This window comes from Sceloporus undulatus, chromosome 6 (assembly GCF_019175285.1).
Source record: "Sceloporus undulatus isolate JIND9_A2432 ecotype Alabama chromosome 6, SceUnd_v1.1, whole genome shotgun sequence".
Lineage (NCBI taxonomy): Eukaryota > Metazoa > Chordata > Lepidosauria > Squamata > Phrynosomatidae > Sceloporus > Sceloporus undulatus.
Genome location: NC_056527.1, coordinates 124,202,258 through 124,225,475, shown reverse-complemented (window position 1 = coordinate 124,225,475; position 23,218 = coordinate 124,202,258). Strand labels below are relative to the sequence as shown.

The 23,218-nt window shown below is 41.2% G+C and overlaps 1 protein-coding gene across 4 annotated transcripts in view; it reads left to right on the top strand.

Annotated features, from left to right (window-relative positions):
• The window catches only part of PEBP4 (phosphatidylethanolamine binding protein 4), a 159,534-nt gene extending 141,737 nt beyond the window's left edge, over window positions 1-17,797 (top strand). For all 4 annotated transcript variants that reach the window (XM_042472683.1, XM_042472686.1, XM_042472684.1 and 1 more), the window contains exons 6-7: window positions 2,430-2,543; window positions 16,757-17,797. In XM_042472683.1, coding sequence (XP_042328617.1) covers window positions 2,430-2,543; window positions 16,757-16,857 — 215 coding nt within the window. In that variant the 3' untranslated portion in view covers window positions 16,858-17,797. The remainder of the gene's footprint in view (window positions 1-2,429; window positions 2,544-16,756) is intronic.
• Window positions 17,798-23,218: the final 5,421 nt, after the last annotated feature.

The following is a 23,218-nucleotide window of genomic DNA, read 5'->3' as shown; positions in this document are numbered from 1 at the left end:
CATCTTGTGTTCTTTGTTCGTTCCTTCGTTCTTTAGACTATCCCACATAAAAATATTTCCTCGTGGCACAAACTACTTCATCTTGTCATTCAGAGCCAGTGTGTAGATTTTCAAGACTGGGCCCAAGTGGGCAGAAAGCTAAACTTATTTGCCCCAAAGGGACACAAGAAAATGCATCAACTGTGAATTAAGGTCATTTGCGTTAAATGTTTTATAGCAATCCAAAGTGTTGTTGTTCGATGGGAGATTAATTTTCCCTTCTTGATTTGATTAGGCTGTGGACGAATGTTAGCCTTTCCGGTTCCTTCACATCACATCCCTTTTCCTTGAATCCAATCTGAAATGCCCTTCAAGCCAAAATTGAGGATGCAAGTGGCTAGGGATCATGTGCATAGTACATAACAGCTCTTCTTGGTACTAGTCTCTTTGTCACCAGACACTGGGGTTGATTTAAGTCTTTTCACCTGATTTACTCATTTAATGTTGATTTAAGTCTTTTAAGTCATTCTGAGCAATTCGGGAATCAAATGCAGTTTCCACCTGCTGAGCATCCAATACAGCCTATGCATGATGCGCTGGATAAAACATGTGGAAGCCAAAATAGCTGGATGTTTAGAAATGTTTGAGTCTGGGAAGTAAGAAATGCCATATACAGTCGACTATAAGTCAGCCTCATGTATAAGTCGAGGGCAGGTTTGGGGTCCAAAATAATGGATTTTGATATGATCTGTAGATGTCAAAGGTAAAATTTAGGAGCATTTTCAGAGAATGCAGTACTTTGTCACTGACATCCTTTTGGGGAGGACTTCAAGTCATGATCAAATGTGTTACCATCATGCATCCACCAAGTATTTCGTGAACATACAGCATTACATTTTGGTCAAGAGGATTTTGAAGGGAAGACTTGTTTCCTTTTATAATCAAGCAGTACAGTGTGGTGCAGTGGTCTGAGCGTTGGACTAGGACACAGGGAAGACCATGTCGCTCAGCCAAAGCAACCCACTGATTGACCTTGAGCAAGTCACACTCTCTCGGCCTTGGAGGAAGGTAATGGCAAATCTGCACAAATCTCACCAAGAAAACCCTGTGATAGGTTCACCTGAGGGTTGCCATAAGTCAGAAATGATTTGAAAGCACACAACAACAACAACAACAAACATGGTAGTCACATATTCCTTGCAGAGAGAGTTTAATGTGGTACCCACACTCCTGCTATTTGAGAGAGAGAGTGATGCAACTGTCAGAATCAGATGTAACTGAAACAAAAAGGAGAACCTATGGTTTAAAAGAGTCACAACAGATGACTATCAGCATACCCAAGGAAGACTCTGAAGCAGAAAATGCTTTATTTGGGGAAGGGCTGCTGAATGTTGCACACTATTGTGTGCATCTGGTAATGAGAAAGAGACAGAAACCAGAATAAGTCTCAACGAATCCCTTAGGGAAGGCTCTGGGCTTTGGATGTCCTCCATTGAGAGATGGGTTAAGGGAGGTAAGTCAAGGTGGAGTTTGGGGAGAGAAGGCACTCATCTAAGCCTGAGTCTGGGAAAAACAGGCGAAGTGAAAGGGAGGCTTTTCCAAAAGAAGGAGAAACAAGAGCATGCTTGTGAGCTGATGGCAAAGAGCCAGCCACCAGAGGAGACAACAGGGAATGTCGGGAAGAGTGGAAGAAGGTGTTTGGAGTTTATATATACAAACCATGTGTTCTGTAGGGAAATGTGAGATTTATCACCAGTCTCCATCTGCTTCTCACCTCATTCCAGCCCATTTAAGAGCCATAACAGGGTCCTAATGACATCTTAAGCTCTCTCTCTGAATAGAGACTGAAGGTTTGGCCCCAACCTGGAGGGAGGGATTAATCTGTTCTTAAAGTCTGATGAAATATACTAATCTGACGTGGAGCAATTTGGAGTTAAAACACAGAGAAAACTTGTGAAAGGGCACAAGGGAATGAGAGGACACAGCCACAGATCCATCTGGGATAGCAGTGGTTTAAGAGTCGGACTATGACTCTGGAGACCAGGGTTCGATTCCTGCTTGGCCATGAAACCCACTGGGCGACCTTGGGCAAGTCACACACTCTCAGCCTCAATGGAAGGCAATGGCAAACCTCTTTTGAGCCAATCTTGCCAAGAAAACCCCAGGATAGGTTCACCATAAGTCGGAAATGACTTGGAGGCACACAACAACAACAGCATGGGGAAATGACCCAAGTAAGCACCAGGAAAATTCAGAACGGAGCGGTCAATATAGTTCCTGACATAGATATATTTAAAAAATATGAGGGTTTTCAAGAACCAGGAAAGGAATAACTTTGGTTGATTCATGTTACAAAATGAATATGGTGAAGCATTAAGGAGGGAACACTGATGTAAAAGAATAAATGCAGTACATGCTATGAACATAATGGTTTTATTTCCTGTATCCAGATTACCACCGACCCACACCACCATCTCAAACTGGTTACCACCGCTACCAGTTTTTTCTTTATGAACAGCCAAATGAACCCATAGCTTTGAGTCCAGAAGAGCGTTCAACTAGAGGTAAGAAATTGTCCACTTGGGGCACAAAATTGTTCATTTTAGACACTAGTTGCAGGAAGAACATTAGTGTATTGCTCCCCTCCTATTCATTTCGCTGTCCTTGGATGCATTTGCACTGCAGAAATGACGCAGTCTGACACCACTTTAAGTACTGTGACTCCATCCTATGGAACTTGTTATTAATTGTTATTGCAGTTAATAATATATTAATAACATGTTATGACTGTGATTAACATGTTACTTTTTATTGTTTTTAAAGTCACTTTGAAACACAAAAAAGCCTGACGTTCCCTTAAAAAGACCTCCCGAGAAGGTCTGAAGTGATGGGTAAATGTTACTTCTTCCTCCCAAAAGAAAGCCGGTTCTGTATTTCAACACAAGGAGAAGTCTTGTGTTGCAAATTGCAAATGATTGCAAATTATAGCTTTGCCCCAATGAGACTGTGGAATCAAGAGGAGCAACCTGATCCTGGCTTTCACCCTGTGCTTTTTCCTTTTCTGTTCCCTTTTGCTCTTTTTCATATTAACTTTCAAGCTGGTTGACAAAATACAGGCTTAAGGCTGGTCTTTTCGTTTGTTCTCATTCCTCCAAAGGTGTTTGTAGAGCGAGAAGTGCTTGGTAGAGTCACTACTATGGAGAGTGATGTGCTTTGGAAAAAGGCTTGGCCATGCTCTTAACATTATCCTTTCTTACGTCAACTGGATTACTTACTAATCAAAGAATGGGGATGTAAATAATAGGTTAGATCACATTTTATTCAATATGCAATGACATGCTGCGGTTTTGACAATAGTATTTAATTTCAACGTACTTTATTAAATTAAAGTTGCTTCACTGAAGTCAACTAAAGAATTATTTCAGCAAGGGAAGCTACATCTCATAATCTCAGTTCGATGGGAGATTCTGCTTTGTTTCAAGAGATTTCAGATAAATGAGAAAAGCAACTCAAAATTCAATCTTATATATGCCAATTCAAAAGTAAATTCAGTGAACTTATGTCCAGGTAAGATGCAGCTAACATGGTGCTTTGGGTTCAGTGTTGGACTATAACTCTGCAGACTAGAATAAGGTTCCCAGGTCAGCCATAAAACTCACTGGGTGACTTTGGGCAAGTCACACTCTCTCAGCCTTAGGGGAAAGCAATGGCAAACCTCCTCTGAGCAAAGCTTGCCAAGAAAATCCCATGACAGGGTCACCTTAGGGTTGCCATAAGTCAAAAATGACTTGAAGGCACACAACAACAACAAAACTGGATTTGGATTGCTGTCTCAGCCCTTTATTTACATGTGCGGGCCTCAATTCCACATCTTCTTGTCTTCTTTTGCAGTCTGAAATAAGCATCTCAAAGGTCTGGACTTTGCAAACACTACCCTAGGCTGCATGTACATAGCAGAATTGATGATGTTTTACACTGCTTTAACTGTCATGGAATCCTGGGATGTGTAGTTTGTTGTGGCACCAGAGCTCTCTGACAGAGAAGGCTAAATATCTCAGAAAACTATAGATCCCAGGATACTATTGCATTGAGCCATGATAGTTGAAGCAGTGTCAAACTGTGTTCTTCAATGAAGATACTGGATTGTTAATAATATGGCTGCTTTGGCAAACTAATCCAGATGACCAGTCACTGCAAACCAGGTTAAACAAAGGTGGAGAAAGAGTGTTAGGTTGGAAAGACAACGTCCAAATTGAAACAGGGGATGTGAAAGTGAGGAAGGGTCTCAGAGACTGTGAAAGTGAGAACAAGTCCTTGCTGGTACATCCAAGAGCTTCTGGAGTTTCATCAGTGACACCTTAAGAGTTATTATGCATATCAGGCAATGAGATAAAAATCATGAATAATGAGATTTGGCAATTGGGATTGCACAAACCGTCTTGAAACAATGCTCATAAAATAACAGCTCTGCTGAGCCAGGCACGTCTCCGGCACAGAGGGACAGCTAGGCTCCCAGAGCAAAGCAGCGCACTGAGAACTTTTGCGCAAGAAGACTATGAGGAGCGAGATGAAAGGAGAGAGAGAGGAATGTGGGTGCCTCACCCATGGTGACACTTCAGCACCCAAGAAGCACCAGCCTCACATGAGATCAGGTTGTGGAGACAGAGAAACAACAGGTGCAAAACAATGTGCAACAAAAGGCATTAGTCACCAGTCTAGGGTTGCCAGAGTCAAAACCGGAGCTGGCTCTGGTAAACTTAATGGTTGTGTGGAAGAGGGAGTTTTGGCAAGATTTGCTTGCTACCTAGTTGTGCGACTTGTAACAGCTGCGGAAATCCCTTCTTCTGATTGCCATTTTCCAGTTTTCTCTCGCTACGTGTAAGAAGTCCAAGCCCTTTGGAAGCATAAGAAAGTAAAGTTTGGAGCAACATGCCAAACAACGCTGTCTATTTTTTTTGCCTAATTGTGTTCCAGACTTTATGTGTTACAGTGGGCCTTCCACATTAGCTGGGTTTAGGTGTGTGATCCATAAAGCACCACCTGATTTTCTTCTGAAATTCTTTGGTGCACTTCATTATCCAACATATGTTTGCAATATCATCTCTAGTGCCTCTTCTGTTCCAGAGCACAGCTTGGAACCAGAACCTGGCATTTCGGACTTTGTATATGGTTGAAGTCTTTGTTGTAGAACTTTGAGCATCACTTTGCTTGCACAGGGGAGTCCAAATAGTGATTAAATCCCCTCTTAGAAGGAAAAGAGCAGTCAGTCACAGATCCATCATATCTTGGCCCAACAAATGGTGTGCGGGCCTTCCTCCATGATCCAACTACCATTGCTCTGGCCAAAGATGAGAAAAGAGCAGCCAAACATAGCTCCATTGTGCTATGGCCCAGTAGCTAGAAACTCCCATTTCTCTGGCCTCTATCAGAGAGAAGAACAGCTATCCTCTGCTGGTCTTAATCCCTTTTTCCATTGCCATTCCCTTTTTCCTTATGTGTCATGCCATATTTAGATTGTAAGCCTGCAGGCCCGGAACTGTAAATTTAATGATTCATAAGCTGCCCTGGGAGGCTTTTTTGGCTGAAGGTAGAGTATAAATATTGTACAATAAATAAATTGATAAATATTCTTCCCACGCATTAAGAGGAGCTTCTTGGTGGTAAATTTGACAGGGCAATGGATTGTCTCAGAGGATGGTGCGCTTTCCTTCTTTGGAAGTCCTTGGTTGAATAACCATCTCTTGATGCTTTAGTTGCACGTTCCTGCATGGCAGGGGATTGGATTAGATGATCCTTGGAGTCTCTTCCATCTCTATGATAAGACAGTATTTCTTATCACAGAACCAATCTGGTCTAGTGGTTTGAGTGCTGGACTATGACTCTGGAGACACCAAGGATTGAATCTCAGATCGACCTTGGGTAAGTCATACTCTCTCAGCCTCAGAGGACCATAAGTTGGAAATGACTTGAAGGCACACAACAACAACAACAATTTCTCATCACCCAGCATGACATAACCGAGGGGCAGCCTGTCTCTGTGTCCTATTCCCATCCATATGCCAGGAGTCATCATAAAAACAAATTCAGCTGAAACAGAATCTCACCAGTATAAATAATGCTAAAATAAGCAAACTTCAAAGCAGGTGAAGTGCATTAATGTAAACAGAGGACTTGTTGAAACAGGAGACTTTAAGAGCAGAATTGAATGCCTGCAGGTGTAGAACACATTAATCTATGGGAGCAATCCTATAACATCAGGACCACCAGTGCAAAAAACTTGCTCCAGCAACCCACAGACATAAATTATTTCAGAGATGGGTCAGGGACGTAGCTAGGATTTTAGGAAGGGGGGGCAGACTAAGTGCCACCATTATAATGAGGCTTGGGTGCATCGGTGCAGCAGCACACACCATTCATTTTTCTAATGGAAGGGGGGGTCCAGACCCCAAGAACCCCCCCTTGCCTACGTCCCTGGATGGGTTAAAGGAAGAGACTCACCAGTTTTAAGAAGATGTGGGAGAAACTGGGAGAAGGATTCTTCAAGGGGTTTGTGAACAGGATCCAGGCTATGGGTGATCTAACAGTAAAAGGTTCCTAGCAAGCCCAGCTTTAGTCTATATGAATACTGGGATTTTGTGAATGAACACTGTGGACAGAAATGAACTGCCACAGCATTTGCTGCCACTTATATTGAAAACCCATGTTGTGCACTGAACAGCGTATTGGAAGTAAGACTGGGGACTTGGGCATTTGGCCATAGATAATAGCCAATGCAAAGCTATCGTATGCACACCCTAAATGTATTTACATGTGGTTAAAGTGAATATTTGGTATGATGTGATGTTTTTAAAGAAAATTGTGAAAGAAATAATAAATAGCTTACTCCCCTTTCGAGTGTCACCTGGTGTGGGACACACTCCCTATACATTCCTAATGACACCCCTAATGACACCCCTGACCTGTGCCTCTGTATTTTATACATTAATTATAAATGGTGTCCAAAATTCCTTTTCCTTCTCACAAACCTAGTGCCAGTCAATTTCGTCAAATGACTCCAAGTTCTAGTATAAGCGGAAGAAAAAAGTACTAGTCTTATCAGTACACTCATCCTATGTTTCTGTTAGCCTCACCTTCAAATTTTAGTGTAACTCAAAAGGTACGAAGTATCCTGTATATAATTTCGAGGTGACACAAAACATCCCTTTTTCAACTACAGCTGAAAAATAAGAAAATAAAAACTAGATAGCAATGGATCCTCAAAATTTGTGCAGTCGCTGAGTGACAGGTGTGAGTTGAATATAAAGGTTTCATTTGGCCGGAGTAACTGGGCCACACACTCAATATGAATCTGGATCTGCAGTTTGCTTTTGATTATGATCATTACTGTTCATTACTCAGGCCTATATTAGGCACTACGTTCGCCAAATCTGTTGCGGAAATGCTGAGTACATTTTGCATGTCCCAGTCACTCTTGCCTTTCAGACATGAATGAAACGCTGACGCTTTGCAACTAATTAAATAATATATTAATCCTGGCTCTACTCTAATTAATGAAGAGGAAAGCTTGAGACCCATGCTGCCCAACAGTGTCCTGTAATTATGCTGCAATTGTTTTGTTAATTATGTATTTTGCCCTCCCAGTTCCTTGCCAGCTAAACTCAGCTGTTCATGACATTCCCTTATTTTCTCCTAGATGGATCAGGAAACTTTCGCTGAGTTGTTAGTCTTTAAGATAATTGGCCACTTACACTATGGAGGCAGTTCGCTCTAAGCACGCTCCACTTTATTGTAATATGGGCAAGAATATGTGGAGAAATTGTTTTGCAGTGGTGCTGGTGGCATGCTGGAGCACGGCGCGTCACGCAGTATCGCCTCCATTTATGTCCTCATTCGGAAAGGTACTGATCACCTGAGTCTCGGTGATGAACAGAGTCAAGATGCCTTAAATCAAAGAGCGTTCTACCCTAGACAGCTCCTGATCAGATAAAAGGCTACATGCAGAGAAATGATCTTATTACTTCAATAGGAGTTGCAGGGGCTTAGCACACACCCCCCAAAAAATCAGGGTGTATGTGGATCAGGTTAGTATATAAATTAAAGCAAACAGCCAGAGCAGAAGTCTCCAAACAGGGTCACATATTCCCCCTCCCCCAAAAAAAATCTTTTTGAAACTCTGACAAGTCTCACCAAAAAAAGCCAATTTATAAGTTAATTGACTTGGACTAAGACAGAAGTGAATAAAGATCAGTTGCAAGCCAGCATGGCGTGGAGGTTTCAGCGTTGGACTATGACTCTGGAGACCAGGGTTCAATTCCTTACTTCACCATGAAACTCAATGGCCAAGTCACACTCTCTCAGCCTCAGGGGAAGGCAATAGTAAACCTCCTCTGAACAAATCCTCCCAAGAAAACTCCATGATAGGTTTTGCCTCTGGGTCGCCATAAGTTGGAGATGACTTGAAGGCACATGGCAAACAAAATATTAGGACAGTTGCTGTAAGTCTATGGCTACAGAGGGATGCAATACCGCAGAGTCTGCTGAAGTAGCACTGAAATGAATGGCTTTGGTGCACCTAACTACATTGGTCATTGCTATAGCATGGGGTTCAATGGTTCATTTGAAAAGGATGGAAGAGTTACTTAGAAATGGCTTCTTGGCTTCAGCAAGGCATTCGCCAAAGAGAAGAAGTCAGGAGAGAAAACACACGTGTGCATTCATGCCCAGCTAACCACTATTTAAATTCTGTGTATTATTGAGCTTTGGAACTGTAGATTTTAACTCTGCTTAGAATTATGAAATGGCATTGGACTAAATCCAGTCCCAACCAAAGTATACCAGCTGAATCAATGTAATTTCCAATTGGATTTAGGGTTTTATTGCCATTATGAGCTTCAATCAACTACCTTGGTAGGCTGACCCTCACCAGAGAAACTCTGCTTCTGAAACGCTTGATGGAAGATTATTTATAGCTTCTTCTTTATTTGATTGCTGAATCATACAGCTATTTTCAATGTTATTTCTGCCAGATTCGCAGGGTACATTTATGAGAGTTTGTTGTTTTTCTAAATGACCTGATCATCCACCATATGGCCGATCCCTTGGATTTCATATGATTCACACACCGCTCAATCCGTAGAGGAGCATTTTGCCCTACATTATTGTCTATTGTTTCTACGCCAACAAAGGCAGCAGATAGATAAAAAATATCTTAGGCTGGCTTTTCTGCTGTCATCAGAAAGATCAAAAAAGACCAGGAATTACAGTTGGAGGATTCTGCGGCCCGTAATTGGCAAATGAAATCATCCGTTGCTTGTGAGTTGATACTGAGACCCACGAACAAAGTGGGAGTCAAGCTGGCAACCTTAGCTTCGCATATTCCGTCTGATCTTACTTTACACTAGATCCTTCCTGTCATTTTTAACCTCATATTTATGTTGATTCAATAGACCCCTGTGTTTCTGTTGAATAAACATGAATCCCCAATATATTCCATCTGTTCGGTGCTGTCAGAATTGCAAGATGGGTGGGATACCTAATCAAAGTGCCTCCCACTGCAAGCTGTATGCGATCATATAGAAAACTGCATGCGGAAAGTCGCTTTGGAGACTAACCGAGAAGATGAAGCAAATTGAAATCCGCACTTCTTTTATGCTAGCTGGGGAAGAAATTGCGGTCAAAGAGTTCTCATGTTATCTTTTATTGAGGAACAGTTGCATGTCAAGCGTATTGTTGGGGAGGGAAAAACCAAAGGCTGATAAGGATTTAGAAACTGTCGTTCTGGATTTAAGAGAGGGAGGATAGCTCTTGCATAGCAACGTGTGGACCAATAATCAATTTTAGTCTCGCCAAATCAAACTTGGAGCTACTCTCTACGTAAGTGTACTGTGTGAATTGGTATGCGCTTTCTCACGTTTGCATTGATGATTGTCTTCACTTTCCTGTGCAAATGCACATCTGTTCGCATCTATTCACCCATATCCTGCTGAAAATACAGAGCCATCCATATGCATACAAAGCAGATACATGGCAGCATGAACGATAGTGTGCATTTTTGCAGACACTCTGGTAAAAAATGCAAAGAATTTAATAATAATAATAAAAAAATAAGAATTTAAGGAGTTTTTTGGTGAGAAGAGTTCTGCAAAATGTATGGGATTCTCAGAAAGTGAATCCCATGTGGCTGGATCCCATTCTATTTGACTGGAATGACGAGTATTTTAAACATATAGACTAGCCCTTGCTTGCTTATTCATAGTATAGGAACTCAGAGTGAAGTACAGGTTGAGTCTCCCTTATCCAAAATGCTGGGGACCAGAAGTGTTTTGGATTTTGGATTTTACATTGTTTATTCATTGTGGATTTTGGAATACCGGTATTTGCATATAGATACAGGATGAGATATCTAGGAGATAGGATCCAAGTCTAAAAACAAAACTCATTTATGTATTTCATGTATGTATATCTTATACCTATAGACTGTGCCAGAAAGCAAAGGCATCACTGTCTCCGTTTTGGTTTTTGGAGTATTTTGGATTTCGGGATCCTGGATAAGGGAGATGCAAATTGCATTCCATATGTGCTTTGGCTGCAAATATTACATGTTGTTCTGCATGTAAAGTCCTGTTAATTTTGGCATGGTTTTGTTGCATGGGATAGTACTTTTGACTCTAGTCACCGCTCTCTATAAATCATTTAGGTTTGCATTTCCATAATTACTATATTGCATCCTAAAATATTTTAGCCACCAAGAAAGTAACATTCAAGCAAAGTTTTCTGTTCCCATTTATAATACTATTTTAAAGCCTACTACTGCAAAGTCTAGGAATCTCCATTTGACAAAACAGAGACCGGATGTCTTAATGCCGGATGAAACGGGGATTCCCCATTCTAAGTTTCAATTGCCCAGAAGAGGGCACTCAATTATGGCCCACGTTGGCCTTTATTAAGATACTTTTGTTAAAATCAGTGGGGAACGGAAGGAGGAAAGAGACACTTGAGGATGTGAAGACAAAGAAATTAATTGCAGCGATCATCTTTGATAGGCCCTTGTTGCACAAGGGAGCCATGTTAGCGTTGCGGGTATTTTTTCTGGAGGGGTGCATCTGTGCACATTGGTGTGCATTTCTTAAATAATGTGAGCAGACACCGTCGGCGGCTGAGAACAAAGCAAAGGAAATGAGAAGATTATCTGACATCCATTGATAAGCGAAGGGATGAAAAGATGCGATCGCTTTATCTTCCCGGTGCTAAATGTCATAGGCCTTCGAAAGGCTAGGGCAGAGTCAGCACCCCAATTCTTTGTCAAATTAAAATTGGTGGTATAGTTGTGAGTCAGTCCAGAGGTTATACTGGGACAGATTAGGACTGGTCAGTTTACATGGTATGCTTTTTAAAGGCTTACCTAAAGTCTGACTGTGAAACGGTGCAGATTTTCCGCATGCTTTTGATCTTTTCAACATGGCACAGATTTATTACTTTCGAGATATTTGGCTTGAAAGTGTGGTTTTCAGTCAAAATGTGCACACAGTGCCAAGAAGGACTATAGCACCGTTCTCATTATAAGGGAGACTGAGAAATAATAATAATAATAATAATAATAATAATAATAATAATCTGCCTCTCCCTGTATTGGATCGAGGCGGGTAACAGCAAACAGAACAATAAAAAAATCAAGCACAAATAACAATAGATAAAAAGGTAACAAGACATGTCAAATCCCAATTCCCTTATCTCCCTCCCACCCTAAACTAACATTAAAAACAATTTGCAGTAAAATGGGGAACAAAATCGGTCGAGATCAGATCAGATTCTAACTGGATAAGATTAAACAACTATTTATCTATCTATCTGTCGATTTATCACAGATGTTTAAAACTCAAATTTTATTCAGTGAATGCTAGATCCCGATGGTTTTAAAGTCATGCTCAAATTAATGTGCCATTTATTTATTATCTTTGTACCGTTCCTATACTTTTCTGTGATGACCTATGCTCATGTACTATAAAAGCGATTGATTGATTGATTGATTGATTGAATAAAAATTTATCTCGAGTATTTAAGAGGCAATATGTATGTCATAAGCCAGCTGATAGATCACAAGGTGAACCGAATGTTGAACTACATAGTCCTTTGGTTTGGTCCAACATAGCTCTTCTTAGGTTTGTATGTAAAAAGCAGCTATCGTTTCTAAAACTCATGCCATCCTTGGTCCTATCGGACTTTCCAAGTCATACCTTGCACGCACCCAATATTCCTGCTGTCCTGTTTAAAGAATAGAGACTTTTAAAAAGAAATGTTCAAGAGGATTTGGTGGAAATGTTCAAGAGGATTTGGTGGAGACTTGCTGCCTAACTGACTGGCCTCCTCTTCAAGTGAAGCGAATGGGACGGCAACATGAGTGTGCTCAGCAACATAATCAAAAGTACATGAAACTCTAGGTATTGTTAATGGCAAAAAGGATTCCCGCCTACTCCTGGTGGGACATCATTAATCTTGGCAGAAAAGCTTCAGGACCTCTATCACCCAGGGGAGGAAAACAGTGATAAGGTAGATGAATTATAACACACAAACTCTGCTGATACCAGGACAAAATATGAGTCTGATTGTGTGAGCTCTTCTATCAATAGCCAGGCCAATATCCAGCATACCGTGGCTAGCAAAGTTCTGTACTACTATGCAGTATGTGTGTCTGTTCATTAGTCTGTTGTGCCAGCATGCTTGGTAAGGTTAAATTGTTGTCTGTTGGCAAGAATTATTAAACAGAGAATTTGAACGACTGCACATCCATACGCCTTTAAAAATGTTAAGCGTATCTCAGCGACTAGGTAGTTCTTCTATCAAGCAAAGATTATAGGATGGAGTGAGGCATGACTCCATATGGTCTAATGATGATGATGATGATGATGATGTTGATGTGTATTTATATTTCCCGCCTCTCCCGTGGATCGAGGCAGGATTACATAATTAAAATGATACATAACACAAAATACAATCAGTACAATATACAGTTATATGTTTTGGAGAGTTGGTGGTGATGGAAGGAAGGAGTTAAATCAGGACGAATAAGACATCTATGAATTAACACAATGGTTGCATTAATGTTCATAAGGGGCTTTCCTGAGATTTTATTCCTTTAAATGTTTGATCTTATATCATTTTTTAAAAACTAGGAATGAGAGCAGAGTTTTCCTGCCTTCCTTGCCCACCCATTAAATCCGTTTTGCCGGATGAAGTGGGAATCCAATGAACTCTTGCCCTTTTCCCTTCCCCATCTCCTTTCAGAAGAGCTTCCTTTTAAAATCTCCTGTTGTGAATGTGTTAACAGTCCTTATTGCTTAGATGCGAAATGGCCAACTCATTCTCTAATCTGTGCTGCGAGTGACTCACCAGAACATTTTGACAACCAAGAAGAGATGGAGGGAAAGAGGAAGAATGAGCCGCAGTGGGTCAGAAGGGCCGAAATCTATTCTGCCTCAGAACAATGAGGGACTTCACACTTGCCTTGGCCCATGGCTGGAGCTCATTTCCGGCAGTATTATATCATGGGGTTTCGTACTTATCTGGACTCTCGTTCACTTTGAGGAGCTGAAAATGTACAACAAACATCTGCTCCTGCCATTTCCATTAAACAGACCATGATAGCTAAGTGTACTGGGAAGCGCATAGGCTTGCCATAGTTGTAGCAGCCAACCTGTGAGTAGACGCAAGAAGTCCAGTGCTTTCTTAGTGTCAATTGACATGGTATCATGCATCTGTGCTCTCCAGCTGAGGCAGCGTTTGCCACCACCAGATAAAGCTGCTTTTACCCAAATCCACATCTGTTTTCTAATTTCTTATCCACGGAAACAAGCATCCACAGCTTGAAAATACTTTATATATAAATTCTACTAGGCAAACCTTGATTTTTCCCATGTTATATAAAGACGCCATTTTACTCAGCCATTGTATCTAATGCAACTTGATCATCCACAGATTTTGTATCCACGGGGGGGGGGGTCCTGGAACCAAACTTCAGCAGATACCAAGGGCCCACTGTACTGCTGCGTTCAGCCTGGGCATGCAGACTTCAGCAGTGAATAGAAGTACATACATTTGGAGAGTTAAAACTAATGCACCAGCTGCATCTATTCATGCGGATGTCTGATCTGACCACAGTGACACATGCCTTATGTTGCATCCCATGTGGATGACTATAGTTCACTGTGAATGGAGCTGGCTTGGATGAATGTTGGGAAACATCACCTGGTGCAAAGAAATGAAGCCAGACTCTTGACAAATACTCATTCGGACAAACAAAATTCCTCTGTTATGAAAGCTCTACAGACTATTGCTCTGTTTCTAGACAAAATCCGAAGGGTTGATCATGACCTATACAGTCCCATAGCACTCAGCTGAAGGATCATGCTGTGTTGTTGTTGATGATGATGATGTTATGTTGAGTGCCGTCTAGTTGTTTACAGTTTATGGTGACCCTAAGACTATCATACGGCTTTTTCTACAGGGGGTTGCCATTGCCATCCTTTGAGGTTGAGAGAGTGTGACTTGCCCAAAGTCACCCAGTGGGTTTCCATGGCTGAGCTGTGATTCGAACCCTTGTCTGCAGAGTCAGATTCCAATGCTAAAACTACCAGACCACACTAGACTTGAATCCTAGTCTCCAGAGTCATAGTCCAACACTCAAACCACTACACCACACTGGCTCTCAGCATACTGTACTCTTTCTATATTTTATTTGACCTTTAATAGATCTGTTTTAAATTGATTTCCTATTGTGAAGTCAAAGGCTTTCATGGCTGGCATCCATAGATTTTTGTGGGTTTTTGGGGCTATGTGGCCATGTTCTAGAAGAGTTTACTCCTGACATTTCGCCAACATCTGTGGCTGGCTTCTTCATAAAAAGCATCTCTGAAGATGCCAGCCACAAATGCTGGCATAACATCAAGAATAAACTCTTCTAGGACATGGCCACTTAGCCCAAAAAACCCACAAAAATCTATGTTTTCCTATTGCTTGCATAATTGTATTTAACTTTTTGGATGCATTTTCTTGCATGCTTTTCTCTGTATCTGTTTTTAGGTTTTCTAAGCTACCTTGAGCCTCAGTGCTGAGGAATATGGTTGAAATAAATAATCAGTAAATAAAGTACTAAATTCATCAATAAATAAATAACACGGTTGGGTAAGTCAGTCCAAGTCTGACAACGTCATACAGAAAGCGAGGGAAGTGAAGCTCATTATAGAGCAGGGACTTTTTTGTCTTGAACAGTAGCAAAACAGCAGCGCATAGAACCGCCATTTCTGTGCTCTTTGACACTGAGTCACCAGGGGCCAGGAGGCATGTTTAAGCTTGCCTTGGCTGGTTCTTCCTTCACTGGATGCCAGGAAAGTGAAGGCAGTTGAACTCTGCTGCATTCTCCTTTGTTCAGCACTGGACCCATTCATTGCCTTGGAGGCATATAATGATGCAACTGCACTAAGCTCACTGTTTTGCAAAAGCTGCAGGGTCGGTTTGTTGTGTTTATTAAACCACTGAGATCCGCATTTAGATAAGGTAAGCAGTGTTTCTGGCCCAGCGACAAGGTATTGCATGGGTGGGTCAACGGCAGGTAGTGTTGGATCAAAACTATGTGCAGGTACCTGCCAAACCTTTGTCTCTTCTCTACATCCTTTGAAGTAAAGACTCATCCATCTCAGCCAATGGACCCAGTCTTCTCACTCCAGTTATGGCTTCTTCTACTACTTACTCCATGGATTTGGTCAAGCAGTCATGGTCCAAGCCTTCTTCAGTTCCTCCTACAGTTTGGAGGTTGGAGAATCTATAGAGTTGGAGAGCTATAGAGTTGGAGATCTATACAGTTGGAGATCTATACAGCTGAAGAATTGAAGAAGGCTTGGACCATGTCTGCTTGACCAAATCCATGGAGTAAGTAGTAGAAGAATCATAACTGGAGTTCAACAAGAAGGTGTTGGGTTCCTGAATGTGCATTGTTTTAATAATCTAAATAGTTTAATTCTATTTTCATGCTTTCATTTCGTATGTTTTTAAATGTATTATTCTTTTAAATTGTGGGCCACTTTCAGTCCCAATTTTTTGGGGGAAGCAGGATATAAATAAATATCATCATCATCACCATCATCATCACCATCATTTCACTCTTACTTTACTAAGAAGTCCCTCTCTACATTTGTAACCCTCCCCTGCTTTTCTGACACTCGTTCCATGATTCCTCTTACCAGGAAAATATCCATTGCAGCATGAAGCCCTTGAGCTTTTCCATTCAGATCTATGACTGTCAAAGCAATCTCTCTGGGACTAGGTGCAATATTACACACAATGTACACATTCTCAAACCCAGGGGTACAGTCGATATGGTACAATTCCATTTCCATCAGATGCTTGTCCCAGCAGCAGCTTATTTTGTTTTTTAAACTTTGGTTTGTCCCATTTATATATACAATGGGAGAGTAGAAAATTCTGATTTTTAGAGGAGAGTGTGTGGAAATGGCAAGCTAAATAAGAAAGACACCTTCTGAATTTTAGTTTAGACACTCTGTCCATCTTTCCTTCCAGGGAACATTTCTTCTCAGTTGAGCTCCAGTCATGGAAGCATAGGAAAGGTTCATTCATGGCCCCAATCCCTATTCAACAGATGATTGGGACAGAGCTGGGTTTAAACCATGTTTGCAACCATCAAATGCAATGTTAAGGCCAAGTTACAGAATGGTAGGCCATACCATTTCCAAGAGCCAGGATTTCAGCACTTCTTCTCCCTTTCCAGGTTCTTGGGACATGGAGGACTTTGTGGATCGGTTTGATCTTGGAAGACCTGTGGCTTCAACGCAGTTCATCACTAAGAATTACCGTGAGAAGGAGCAGTGAAAATGAGATTTCCCCTTGCTTTTGAAATGCTTTGACTTGCATTTTTTTTCCCTTTGGAGCTGAAGAGTGTGCATGCTTACCAGTTCCAGGGGCTTTGCTGAGGTGTGATTTATAGTCTTTTAAGTCCAACCTTCTTCCAGCTAACCTTCACTTTGACATGGAGAGGGCTCTGTAGACATCCCTAACTCTATATGACCTCTTCTTTACATGACCTCAGTGATGCTTTTCATATTACCTTGCATGCAAAGACACCAACAGATTAATAATCCCCATAGATTCCTTTGCAACAAGCCTGTCGTGATCACAGAGACCTCTCCAGTTCCTTGGAGCTAGGATTTCCGGAGGGAGTTTCCTCTCAAAATGGTAACTCTGTAAATTTACCAGTAAGCCAATTTGTGTGACTGGCCTTTAAAAAGAAAATCCGAGAGATTGAAACTCCGACTCCCAAAAAGAAGCCAATTCCATCTGTTCCTCTTTTGGTTAAACGGTGTTAAATCAGTCCTGTTTAGACTGATTCTTGGCATTAGTAAAGAATCCTCTTATGTGGATCTTGAATATCATGGAGTAAATGGGTGCAAAAGAAAGTTATCTGTATCCAATAACTGCAAGCATTTGCAAACATTGCACAATTCTGATAAGGTTTTAAGTGCTCCTTCGCACATTTCCCCTCCTGTCCAATATCGCTCCTGCCTTGAAAGTACTGAGACTTGATCAGACCTATACCTATTCACTGGTAACAATAAGGACACTTGCTTTATGCATCCCAGTGGCAATAAGCTTCCGATCTTTATTTCTTTCTAGTGCTTCTTTGCATGTTATCCTTTCTAACCCAAGCCTACAGTAATACTTCCTAGACGTGGTGTGTTTCTCTCCCCACTCTGCTCCTCTTAACCTAAATACCTTCAATGCATTGCAGCAATAAAAACAGAGCAGCATTTGACCTTGGTTTTTTCCTCCTTTCTGGTTTTTCTGTTGCAGATGTAAATATTTCATTTTAAAATACTGCTTATGATGGAAAATCATCTCTAAACTGGGGCATATAATATAAAACATACTAAAAGAACAATTTAAAAAATCAGTAACAATAGGATTCAACGTTGTTAATTGGGAAAACACCTGAGTCAACCAATATGCTGTCAGAAGATGTCAGAAACCTGTCACAGTAAGTTGCGCTTAGGGTCCAAGGACCAGCAATCCAAAGGGCATAGCCAACAATTGGAAATATTTGTTTTCAGGGCACTACTACATGAGTATCTATGTGATGCTGTCACTCATATAAATTGCTCTGGTGAAAGCAGTCGTCTAACAAGTCAATAAAAGGAGAGTTGATATCTCAGGTAACCTCTCCCTGAGTTGTTCAAGGCTTTGTGCATTAAGAGTGAGATTTTGAAGGTGTCCTGCTAGCAAATAGGCAGCCCATGTGATTCCTTTAATTCACAGCATTTGACACAATATTGATATTCTCACAATTCTTGAAGATGGGAATGGTTGGTTGGTTGGTTGGTTGGTTTAGAACAGTGGTGGCGAACCTATGGCATGAGTGCCAGAGGTGGCGCTCAGAGCCCTTTCTGTGGGCGCACATGCTGTCGCCCCAGCACAGAATTTCCCAGAGTTTGTTACTAGAAAGCCAGAGGGACATGGCATTTTGTAATAAATAGGCTTGAAAACACACATCAACACAACAACAATGTGCACATTGAAAACACTGAATATTGGCTGCAGGGATCCAAGAGATGATATGGAGAGCAACAACCAACGAGGTGCTTTCCTTGGCATCTTCCATCACTGCTGCAGTGAGTATATGAATAAAGCTGACTTGCATAGATGGGTCCAATTACATTATTTCTTTCTCATTCATCACCTCTCAAGCGGGATGATCAAGTGTACATGGGTTCTGTATGTAGAGATATACTGGAGCAGAATGGGAACACCATGGAGGAATGAAATGCTTGCCCTGCTAAATAATGAACACAACTGGACCTTGGACCAATGGAAGAAGTCAATGCTACTCACTTTTTGGCCACTAAATATAAAATATGGCTATGATTAAAGATGGATACCTGAATAAAGTTCCAAGAAGATGCACTGTGATCACTATGAAGGGACATTTTGGTCCATTATATTTATAGCTCCCATGAATATCTGTCATGGTTCCCTTTCCAGAATGATGCAAACGAAGATAAAGGAAAGAGGGGTCTTTTGGTTGTTGTTGTTTGCTCCTTTTTAAAAAAGGAAGTTTTTAAGGTTTTTTTTGCTCGTAACGTACCACAAGCAAAAGGGAAGAGAGTCCAAGACACACAACGCTGCTTGCCGTGCAAGTTAAATTTAGAAGCAAGAGGAAATGACAGTTGAGCATGTCATGGAAGTCGGCTAAAGTGGGAGCCCTCCTTTTTTATATATTTATCATGCGCCGAGGGTGTAATTGATGTTTCAGATTAAGGCTAAAGGAGCCAGCAGAAATGAAAGGTCACACTCTGTTGACATCCTGCCGTCAGGCTATAGTCATCCTTTCCTCTGCCTTTAATTCCTTGTGGCCAGCATGTTTACTTTTAGGGGGAAAGGAGGGGGAAAGTCGGATGTTTACCTCTCTAGGAAATTATCACCATCCTTTTTTTTCCTTCTTTTGCTTTTAATTGAGGTATAGGAGCAAAAACCGACAAGGAGCGTCCCATAGAGAAGCCAGATGTTTCACAGTTAAGCCTGGAGATGTCATGGCTCAATTGTGGCTCGAGCTTCAATACAAACCCTAGCCAAATATTAGCAGAAGAAGGAAGCATTTGCACAAAAATGATACACTTCTTGGTTTAAAATTCTCGATTATTACTTTGTTCAGTCTGTAGCCCATCCTTTCTTATGAGACCTCAGGAATGTTAACATTCAACATAAGAACACACAGCTAAAACCAAACATTACAAATAGTGACACCTTTGTTCTCTGATGGTCCAATGTTCATACTTTGTTTCATGCGCAAAATTATTAAAGATATCGTATAAAATAATTTCAGGTGATGTGAAAAAGGTGTAAATGAAACATAAATGAATTTTGTGTTTTAGACCTGGGTCACAGCTGCAAGATTTCTCATTACGTACATATATGCAAATACAGGTATTCCAAAATCGGAGGGGGGGGATTGAAATCCAAAGCACCTCTGGTCCCAAACGTTCCAGATAAGAGAGACCCAACCTGTATCTTTAATTTTTAATGACACCCGAAAGATATGAGACTGGAAAAGAGCTAGATCTCTAGCAGAGTTCAATAGTTGGAGGTCAACTACTGAAAAGTCCTTCCATGAGTTGTAGCCACACCAGTCTATGATCTTCTGGGGCTGCTTCAGGGACTGTCTTTATTAAATAGAGGCCGGATGGCCATCTATTAGGGATGCTTTGGCTGTATATTCATGCAGAGCAGTGGGTTGCAATGGGTGGCCCTTGGGGTGCCTTCCAATTCTATCATTCTATGCTTCTGTGACCCTGAGTATGCTCAGTCTTCATTGGACTATTTGGCTTTTGTTGTGTGTGTAAGAATCAGAGTGAGTTGTTGTTGTTGTTTGCTGTCTTTCAGGCCACTCTCTCAGGGACGGCAACTGCAATTGTTTTATTTTATTTTATTAGAGTAGCATAGTAGAAACCTTGACCCAGTCATAAGAGCCAAACTCTCACTTCATTGCAAGCATTATGTTCATGGAAAGTATTAATCATGGGTTTTATTATTTAATGAACCTCTTGTAAGAAGAAGAAGAAGAAGAAGTAAAGTATGGTCATCAGTTAACCCAGCCCTTTTTTTAATCTGTCATTTGCTTACAAGGAGAAAAAGAGAGAAGCTCGTTCTCTCCGTGGCTAAATGTAGAAAGTGTTGTTTCTAAATCAGTCAGTGGTGGAAAGGAAACACGTCACGTCCGGGAGGAAGAGGCTAGCACTCCGGCACCCAAGCCCTCGGCAGTGTTGCAATGGAACAGGTCCACACTGAAATAGATTTAAACTTATTCCCTCCAGAATATTTACTTCTGTCTTGGTGCAGTTAATCATATTTAGCACCCAAAGGAAGTATGATTGGTATTCGTCTGAATTTCCATTGCAGCGGTTTGGTACTTTTTGCAATGGAATGAGAAAGAGAATGACAAAACAATAATGTCTAGTAGACCGGGTTATATGAATACATGATAAGCAAGTCTGGAATAACTTGCTTGTTAGAAATTTAACTTTAGAGAGTAGATGACGCCGATGATGGTAGCCTTTGTTTAAAAGCTCTTAAGCTTGCAATAGGGAAGGCTTGCAATGTGCACGCTTTTAACATGCACCTAAAACTAAGAATGGTTCGAGAAAGTTGAAATGCATAATGGAAGAACATTCTGCAAGGGGGGTGCCACTGCTCTAAAAACCTTGTCATCCATATATATAATCCTCATAAGAGTGTCAGTATTTATTTCTGATACAATTTCCCAATCTAATAAATTCTGAGAGGTAGGATACAAAAGTAATTAATAAATAAAATACTGATAACATTAAGGGGATTAAGAGCCAAGAGAAGAGAGGTACGGTTGCTTATCCAGTAGTACTCTGTTCACATCCCTCTCTGTGACTTAAGAATATAATGTTCCAGATCAGACCAGATTTTTTTCTTCTCACTTCCCAAAGAAGTGACCCAACTTTCTTAGTCCTTATGGAGAGACCAGTCATAATAGCATTCCTCTAACAAATCAAAACTGTACCAGCATCACACGCTTACAGGGAAACCTAGCAAGCGTCATCATTCAGTGGGTTGTGGAATAGCCTGGAGTTGTTCCTTTCTGGTGATTTGAATTAGTTGTACGACTACTTGACATTAACGCATCTACTAGAAAGCATGAGCCTTCGATGCAGTGGGAGGAGAGGCTATACATGTATGTACTTGTGCATGTAGTTTACATTGGTATTTGGCTTTCATCCATGGACTCAAGGTAGCATACACAGTTTCCATTGGATCCTTCATCCAGTCTTGGACTTGCTTAGTGTTGACAAAGTTGGCGTATGAGGTACTTTCAGACTACACCACCAGCAGCTTGTGTTTCATGTACAGTGGTACCTCGGGATACGAAATACCCAGGTTACGAAATTTTCGGGATACGAAAAAATCCCATAGGGAATTATTGTTCCGGGTTACGAATGTTTTTTCGGGTTACGAAAAAACTTTTGGTGCTTTTTTCGGCTTTTTCGCACGGAATCGCGGCTTTTCCCCATTAGCGCCTATGGCAATTCGGCTTACGAAGGCTTTTCGGGTTACGAAAGCGGCCGCGGAACGAATTACTTTCGTAACCCGAGGCACCACTGTATTACAATGCAACCGTTTCCTGATTCCATCTTATAGAATCATAGAGTTGGAAGAGACCACAAAGATTGAAGAACAGTCTGGCAAGGGGTGCACTGCTCTAAAAACCTTGTCATCCATATATATAATCCTCATAAGAATGTCAGTATTTATATTCTGATACAATTTCCTAATTTAATAAATTCTGAGAGGTAGGATACAAAAGTAATTAATAATAAATACGATAACACTAAGGGGATTAAGAGGCAAGAGAAGAGAGGTACGGTTGCTTATCCAGTAGTACTCTATTCACATCCCTCTCTGTGACTTAAGAAATAATGTTCCAGATCAGACCAGATTTTTTTCTTCTCCATTCCCAAAGAAGTGACCCACTTTCTTAGTCCTTATGGAGAGACCAGTCATAATAGCATTCCTCTAACAAATCAAAACTGTACCAGCATCACAGCCTACAGGGAAACCCAGCAAGCGTCATCATTCAGTGGGTTGTGGAATAGCCTGGAGTTGTTCCTTTCTGGTGATTTGAAGAGTTGTAGACTACTTGACATAACGTATCTACTAGAAAGCATGAGCCTTCGATGCAGTGGGAGGAGAGGCTATACATGTATGTACTTGTGCATGTAGTTTACATGGTATTGGCTTCATCACATGGACTCAAGGTAGCATACACAGTTTCCATTGGATCCTTCATCCAGTCTTGGACTTGCTTAGTGTTGACAAAGTTGGTGTATGAGGTACTTTCAGACTACACCACCAGCAGCTTGTGTTTCATGTATTACAATGCAACGTTCCTGATTCCATCTTATAGAATCATAGAGTTGGAAGAGACCAAAAGGCCAGGGACGTAACCAAGGGGGGGGGGGACTTGGGGTCCGGACCCCCCCACTTCCATTAGAAAAAATGAATGGGGGTGCTGCTGCGCCACCGCACCAAGCCCATTATAATGGTGGCACTTAGTCTGGACCCTCCCTCCAAAATTCCTGGCTACGTCCCTGGCAAGGGCCATCCAGTCCAACCCCATTTGCCGTGCAGGAACTCTCAGTGCAAAAAGCATCTCTAC